Raw genomic sequence first — 8,489 nt, 5'->3', positions numbered from 1 at the left:
TCAATTTCAATAAATTTCCATTTTTATTACTTATTTTTTTAATATTGGTATTATTGAAATTTGAAACGTAAACAAGCATAACATTCTTAGCACTAATATTTACATAATTTATCAAACTAGATTTTTTATTATTTGGTACAATCAAGTAATATTGCTTCATAAACTTAAAATTATATTTACAAACATTTCATTCAAGGATTCACAGTCAATATTTGGTATAGATTCTTGTATTTAAATATCTAGTGTTAAAATACTTATGTACTTTATGAGTTAAGATAATTTTGGGCTTTAATTAAGTACTTAGGTATCTATTCTGAGCTTACACTCCGATTTATAGTAAAAGTGACCTAATCAGCCTTTCCAAGGCCGAGCGTCTTTAATGTTCTCCAAATATAAGAACGAAGTCAGTCTTCAAAGTGATGACGAAATTCGATAAGTACCTCCTGGATCCAAAGCTTCTAAGTACTAACCGAAATTGTATGAGACTTCAAGTCTATCTGTCTAGTCATCACAAATATCTTGCGCCTACTAATCATAGTAGTAACATTCCCCTCGTGGATCTCCGATGTCCGAGCGGTGCTGAGGCAGCTCTCCTGCTGGCGGCAGCAGCAGCGGCGGCGGCGGCGCGGCGAGCGTGCACCCGCCCGTGCTTGGCGAGGTGGTCGGACCGAGCGAACCGTTTGCCGCACTCTCCGCACCTGTACGGCTTGTCTCCCGAGTGGCTGCGCCGGTGTCGCGCCAGCTCGTCCGAGCGCGCGAACCTCCACGAACAACCTCCCCACGTACACCGGTACGGCTTCTCACCACTATGTCGCCGGAGGTGAGCACGCACGTGAGACGCCTTTGCGTACAATTTGCCACAATCCTCCACAGGACAACGAAACGCACCCAGCTCTTGACAAAACTTTGGTTCTCCGAACGAGCGAACTTTCACATCGGTCTTCTCATACACTCGCGTATTGCTCGGCCAAGTTTTATTTACTGTGACATAGTCGTGTGTCTCCAGAGCACAAATAGACTCGTTGCTTAATGAAGAGTCTGTTCCTGACTGTGGAGAATGTGGTGAGTCATTGGAGAGATCACTGCTCAATGCTTCAAGGAGATATTCGTCAATTATACTCTTATCGAGTTCAGCAAAATCGAAAACTGATCCATCGAGGATGTTGCAACTGTTAGAAGCGTCCTTGTTTAAGTCACTAACACTGTTTACAAAACTATCACAATTGAGATCCAAGTCACTAAGTTGCCAGTCGCCATCTGAGTCCAATGACGGAAGCTCAAAGTTTATGAGGCTTTCCGCCGGCGAGTATTCAAATAGCAGTTGGTCGTTGAGGAGCGCTTCGTCGAGAAGCGGACTGGAACCGTCACAAAACATTGTGCACCTGAAATTAAAAATGGTAACACAAATTAATATTAATATTAAACTGAAAAATTCAATTGATGAATGAAAATAATTATAGATTTGCAAAAACTTACGATTTTCAATTCCCAGTCGTGCAGAATATTTAATTTGTAGTGTTTAATTGAAGTAAGTCAGTGATGGTAGTATATGCGGATACAACATCAGGATGAGGTGCAGACGGGCGGCTGTGTCGCGTCCCAGGGTTGGAATGAGCGTGGTCGAGATGGAGCGGCGCCGGCGGACAGCGCGACGGACGCGATAACGTCGATTGGCGATTATCGGCGGATCCGCGCTCGCACATGTCCCGCACCGGCCATACACAGTGGAAATAAATTAAAAATATATTTAACCCTTTACGCAATCAACAACAAACATCAGCAGAGAATAAGCCGGCCAGTTCCTACTCAAACGCCGAACATAATTGTATGTCGGTAGATAGTAGATACATACAAAACATTATATATTACATACGACCGTTGTTTTGTCAACATATTAATACATTTTGCAGTTAAAAAGATAAAAAGAGTAGAAAATATCAATTAACAAAGCCGTTTATTGAACATAATTGAGAGTCGGCTCATTCATTTTCTGTTGTTATCGGTTGTTTGCCCGACTTGCCCGACAGTTCTTTTACCTAAGTTTTTATATTTATAATGTACTTAACAACAATATTCAAAGTGTAAACGTGATTTATAACGGTTATCAAATAGTCTTTGCATCCAACATTGTAGCAAATATAGCTTCGTAAGTTCGAATGAGACTGTTCTGTTTATATTTGTAATCGAGCCATTTTGGGGTCAAAGATCTCAAAAAATCTAATTAAAACAGCTGTATGTAACTCAAAATCAGTTTAAATGTAGTTCAGGTTATGTCTGCCACTAGATAACACAAGTACCTAACTAAAAAGACAAAAAAAATGCTGTAATCTTAAAAAACGAATGACGTTCATAGGCATTTTGCTATGGACAGAACAGCAGCTGCCTAGATACTGGTAATCTAATAGGTGCTGCTGCATAGCAGCCTAGCAAAATACCAAATTAAAAAGACCTTAGTATTCCTCAAAGTGAGCTGCGGACTACCTACCTAGCAGGTTTACCGGGGCTCCGGGACGGAGATACGGAGATACGAGGAACGGTTTGGGTTTTAGTCAGTAGGAGTCTGACACTTGCTCTCGCCTCGTCCAAGGCTTGAAAAAGTCATTCACCGTCAAACAAAAGCTATTCCTGAAAGTATAGGATATAAAGACGTTAGTGTAGCGATGAAAAAGTCACAAGTTTGTGGTAAAAAAGCGAAATTTAAAGAAAAACATAATAAAGTGAAACGTGGTTCACACAGCTAGGTCCTATAGTGCATAAAATATGTTTTACATGTCTCCTAATATATATGTGTATTTGTATATTGACATATCAATATAATATCTGTTCCACGCACGGTCATGGACAGCCGAACAGGACGCGAAATGCATTCATTCATAAATTCCCCTTCAAATCCATTCAGAGGTTCTTATCATTATTTTTTTCCGTTACGATACCCATTCCCATTGTCGTTTTACTGTAATATGTAGGTATTGTATCATTAATTTATTATCATATTGATCTGAAGGATGCAATAGTCTAAAATCTAAATTATTTTATTACGAAATCCTAAATCAAAAATAACTATTTAGTTACCTGCATGATTTTGATTGATAAACATAGACAATAATATTAAATTTTGATAAAAAAATAATCTTGGTCTTATAATTTTGGGAATACATAACATAACATCTTCATAAATTCTTCAATAGTAGGTCCTTAATGCAACGCAATAAATGCAATGGAAAAATAAAACTCAGCAGCGTAATATTAACAGTACTACATAGTACATAGTGCATTATGCGCATACGCAGCAATGCGTAATTGAATCACATCGAGTACAATGTGCGGGGGAAAATTATCAAGGTTTTACGCAGATTATTCTTTTTTTGTGTTGCGTCATTATTGCACGTCTAGCCAGCGCTATCGGCTGCGGTGGCTGGCACGGCCACCATCTGCTCAACAACCTGCTCACGTTACACTGACATCCGATTTAACGGCGAACTGATAACCAATACTTTTCAAACGCATATGTAGCTGTACATTGTTTTATTTAATGGCTTTTTAGATATACAAGAGTGAGATGACCTAGTTCTTTCTTTTTTTCTTTAAAAAAAAACGTTGCCCCACATTAGGATTTTCTCCTGTGTCGTGGGTGCGTTTACAAACATACAAGTTCACATACACATGACACCCAGACCCGAAACAACAATTTGTGGAAATTAATTCGTTGAAACGTACATTACGTATTTTGATTCTGATTTTGCATTATCTCTCACTTGGATTTCCGTGTAGTTATTTACACATGTGTCATATATGCCTGCGTTACGCAATAAAAAATACCCGTGGACTTTGACCAAAAGGACAAAAGCAGGAACTGACTGCACGGTTGGTGCGGTGGCTGGGCAACTGGCTGCCGCGCAACGGGTAGCGGGTTCGATTCCCGCACGGAGCAGAATATAAAAATAGAATTCAAAATACATAATTCGTTGAAACGTACATTACGTAGCGTGGAACACCGGACGCTGAGCTGTTTCAAGTTCCTTCCGATTTCAAATTCCATGACGTATAGTGTTAGTGTAGATAAACTGTTTTTGTTGAAGATTAATTTATTATTGTCATATTTGCTTTCAATTATTAAATTAATAACAATTTGTTTAGCTATAAGTTTAAAAGAGTTCTTTTTAAAAGAAAGTGAGGTCATAAAAATAATCTAAGTAGATACTTATTGCGAAGATATAAAAATACTTATAAACATTGTAAGTATCTATAAGTTTCAATTTTTATATTTACAGAGTTGCTAAGACCTGATGAATACATTATGAAAAAAAAAAGTTCACAGCTCTTAAACGTTACTTACAGTAAATTAAGTAACAAGCAATTTAAGCTAATAAAAAATATGTGTCAAACTATAGAAAGTGAGATAAAAGGAATATCAGATGTGATTCTATCAGTTCAGTATTAGTGAATACGGTCGCGTCGTATTTATATACTAAGTACATATGTACCTACACATATACATACATATGTGAAAGATAACCGCCGGTGGCTGGTGGTGCCAACATCTGTTTGGTACTGTACAGAGTACATAATACACTTGTGTATTGCCTATTAACCTTTAGAACGCCATTGCACACATAATTTTGTACCTATATTATGCCTAATGTCGTAAATGGGCACTGGGCATCTTGTCATTACAGCATTTTTTTTACTGAAAATATCATCTCTATTAAAAGCAGAAGTAGGAGCGTGGTGGTTTTTAGCCAGTAAGAGTCTGACACTCTCTCTCGCCGCGCCCAAGGCGGGAGAATAAATGGGATATTTTTCCCACCTTAAAAAAAAAAATCTTTACCCGACAATAAAACAGAAGGCACTTACGACCACGCGACAATGAAGCAGATATTGAGTCACCAAAATAAAAATAATAATAAATATTTCACAGAATTCTTTGGTTTCAGGAATCGCCCTGACTAAGGGCCTGCCCTGACAGCGGACTTAACTTAGAAGGCCCCTCAGGAATTTGCTTTAACGTGCCAAACTACGAATGGTCCTTACCAAAACAACTATTGTTTATACCCTTTTTTTTGAGGGGGGAAAATCATCCAATGACTTCTCTCGCCTTGGGCGAAGTAAGAGGGAGTGTCAGACTCTTACTGACTAAAAACCACCCCGTTTCTACTCCTGCTTTTCGAACCAGAGCCCCGGTAAACCCGCTAGGTAGTCCGCAGCTCCGGATTGTTTATACCCTGGCGTTAAAAAGGTTGGAACCTTAGATTATCCATTTATTTATAAGTAAACAAAACGATTTGTTTACTAATATTCGGATTGCTCATTTATTTTGGTTCACTTGGACTTATCAATCGCATAGATTGTTTATAATATTTGTATTTGTGATGAATTACGGAAATTTTGTTTTTATTTGGGCACTGACATAATATGTATATGTTACGGTAAATCTGATTAATTGAAAATTATTAATAATTTTACTAAATTATTAATAATAACCACATGTTTTGGTAAATGTGAATAATCGATCGAAATTTATTACTTTTAGTAGTAATTATTAATAATTCTCGACACATATTGGTAAAAGTAATAAAATAAATATAAACCCAATGTTTTTTGAAGAGCAGGTACTTATTTAAAATATTAAACACAGTCTTACGACTATATTAATTAGAAATCATACAAACAAGGGGCCTTGTACTTGCTTTAAAACGAAAGGACAACAAATTCACATATTCTGAACTAGAATATTAAATAGTGCCCCCTTCTAGGGCACATTTATCTAGGCTCGCTGTCATTTCAGCGGTAAGTCCCCTGTTTGAGGAGTAGGTATTAACAATAAAATTCTTTTAAAAATCAATACTACCATCAAACTTATGCAAGAAAGTCTTTCGTGGTACATAAAATTGTAACAAAAATAAAATTAAACATTAACAAAATCAACACGAATCCTAAAAGCAATCATCTACAATCATATTTGGTTTGCCTGTAAATCTTCTGTAGCACCTATAAATGCAACAAATTAGAAAGTATGTATTTTAAAAGTATTATCATAGAATTCAACAAATATTTGTTGTGCAAGTACAATATATTGCCGTTTAAATTTAAATAAAAATGACATCTTGGCCACTTATTACATTTATCACTACTAGGGTATAATTATTAATAATAACCGACAAATGTGATTAATTTATCACTTTTACCAAGAGTTTTGGTAATTATTAATAATAATAGATAATTATTAATAATTTTCAATTATTCACTCTTACCGTAACATATATACAGTTAAAGTTCGTGATAATTTGAAGATGATTAATTATTTGGGGCGTCGTACTTGATTGTACAATGAACTTGTACGTTTACGTATCTATCTAGAAAAATATTCTAAGGGTCATAATGTGTGACTGATTAGATGCCGCACTCAGAGACATTTAATGATAACTTAAACTATTCCTTAGTATATCATATAGATGATGAAAGTAATGATTGTTCCGAAAACCATTGCTAAGGACTGGGTTAAGTAACCGTTACGGTAAATGACGCTGAGTGCGGCGATAAGTTGTTGTTGCCTTACGTTTCTTATAAAAAATACATAACATTATTCTTTTTGTTTTTTTAATATGTACCTATAATATCAATTTTTGGGTATCACCTGAATTACATCAACTTGTGTCATTGGAATCCGCACTAGGATACCCTGTGTCACAGGTTCCATTCTCTTTCGACAGGCTCAGCAAACAAGTACAAACCTATTATAAAAAACAATTATTATTAAAAACAATACAAACCAATCTTAAATTAGGATAAATAATTTCAAGTAAATAGATGTTTCTGTAAGAAACGTAACCAGTTATTAAAAGCTCACTATTTCGCAAGTGCAGAGTAATATCGAACTATAAAAAAAAAACGCATGTTTTGTTTTCTATGCAGCAATGGAATTTATATTAATCGTTATGAACCAGCCAATTAGTCATTATTTTCACAATTGATAACAAAACATATCCTTTATTAGGAATGTAGGAATCTCCAGTACCCGGTACAAGTCAGTAACACAATGCGATAACGAAGTCATTTGTAAAACCAGAATTGTTTACTTTGCGTATCAGCTTGCAAAAAATAAGATAAACAGCTTTCAATACGTGTTTTACAAAGTATTTGAGATAAAATGGCCATTAATAGACCATGTGGTATCATTATGGTCACAGTTCGGTCAATTGGGAATTTCAATGAGGATTTATTATCGTTTCTGGATTTATGTTACATCCAGTATCACGAAGTCGACGAATGACATAAAGTATTGCTCATTTTGTTTTCGTGCAATGAAAACAAACATGTTTTACCACAATTCCGTGAAATCTTTAAATAATATTTTGCTGTAATACTTATTTAATGTTGAAAAATAACAAAAATATTCGATTAATCGAGCAACACATGTGAAAAGTAGGTGTTTGTATTCTAATTATGGAATTGGTGTTTTTGTAAATCTAAAGTTTCAAAACATGTTGTTGATCCACATAGTATTCTAGCTAGTGGCCATGCCTGAATCTGCTGTGGAGTATTTGCGATCACGGTTATTAAGATTATTAAAAAAGAAGGGCCAAATTAAAAATACCCTTAACCGACGAGCATGCATGAAAAGACTGATGACTGTTGATGAAGCGAAAGATGTATGTAAAATTCGTAGCAATTGGCGTTCCATTGTAGCGACAATAATAATAAGCAGAGGCTTACCCCTATGGGTAAGCACCCATGGGGGGAGGGGTAAGTACAATCTCCCATGGCGGAGACTGGCGTGAGGTTGTGTATGTATGTATGTTATTAATATTGAAAACGCTGACAGGTATATTTTTTAATAGATATAATCTTCATAAAATAATATGTACCTAATTACAATTTTCAGTACTTACTATTCTTACTAAGTAGGTAGTAGCGATTCATTGATCAGTGTTCGCCCAGTGCTCGTAAATACGGTACTGAGTTCCGGAATTCCAGTTGGATTTCCCGATGATGCAGTTTTATATTGGGTTTTTGAAAGTAACACACGGTTGCACAACATAGTCATACAAAGGTAGGTACATGGTCTTCTATCTCCATATTGCAGGAGAGACCATTGCTATCAGGTGAAATAACGACTGTATAACTAATTCTCTCCTTGTCAGAGGGGCTTGGCTTGCTATGCAGATTGGCAGCAATTAGGCAAAGATTGCTTACCGCCGTCCATCATAAATCTCTTTTCTATTTCTTTTACTCTAAGGTGGGGTAGTTCTCATGGAGCCCCTTCGCGTGTGGAGGAGGAAAGGGACTTAGGGATTGTCAAAAATCTTTGTACTCCTGTCTTAAATAGATTAGATACCTACATAAATAACAAACCCAATTACCCCCTCCCCCATCTTCCTAATCCCTGATTCCCTAACAACCTTAAAATTTGTAGCCGCCAAAAGACCGGCAAAGCACTTGTAACACCACTGGTGTTTTGGGTGTCCATGGGTGACGGCGATTGCTTACCA

General features: G+C 36.4%; 1 protein-coding gene across 1 annotated transcript; it reads right to left on the bottom strand.

Annotated features, from left to right (window-relative positions):
- LOC118274022 (Krueppel-like factor 6) lies at positions 1-1,809 on the bottom strand. The gene is made up of 2 exons (XM_035591353.2): positions 1,477-1,809; positions 1-1,382 (listed from the first exon to the last, which is right to left on the bottom strand). Exon 2 carries the CDS (start codon positions 1,373-1,375, stop codon positions 533-535), a length of 843 nt encoding a protein of 280 aa, XP_035447246.1. The 5' UTR covers positions 1,376-1,382; positions 1,477-1,809; the 3' UTR covers positions 1-532.
- Positions 1,810-8,489: the final 6,680 nt, after the last annotated feature.

Source organism: Spodoptera frugiperda, chromosome 3, assembly GCF_023101765.2.
Source record: "Spodoptera frugiperda isolate SF20-4 chromosome 3, AGI-APGP_CSIRO_Sfru_2.0, whole genome shotgun sequence".
Classification (NCBI taxonomy): Eukaryota; Metazoa; Arthropoda; class Insecta; order Lepidoptera; family Noctuidae; genus Spodoptera; species Spodoptera frugiperda.
This window is presented reverse-complemented; position numbering and strand designations above follow the sequence as displayed.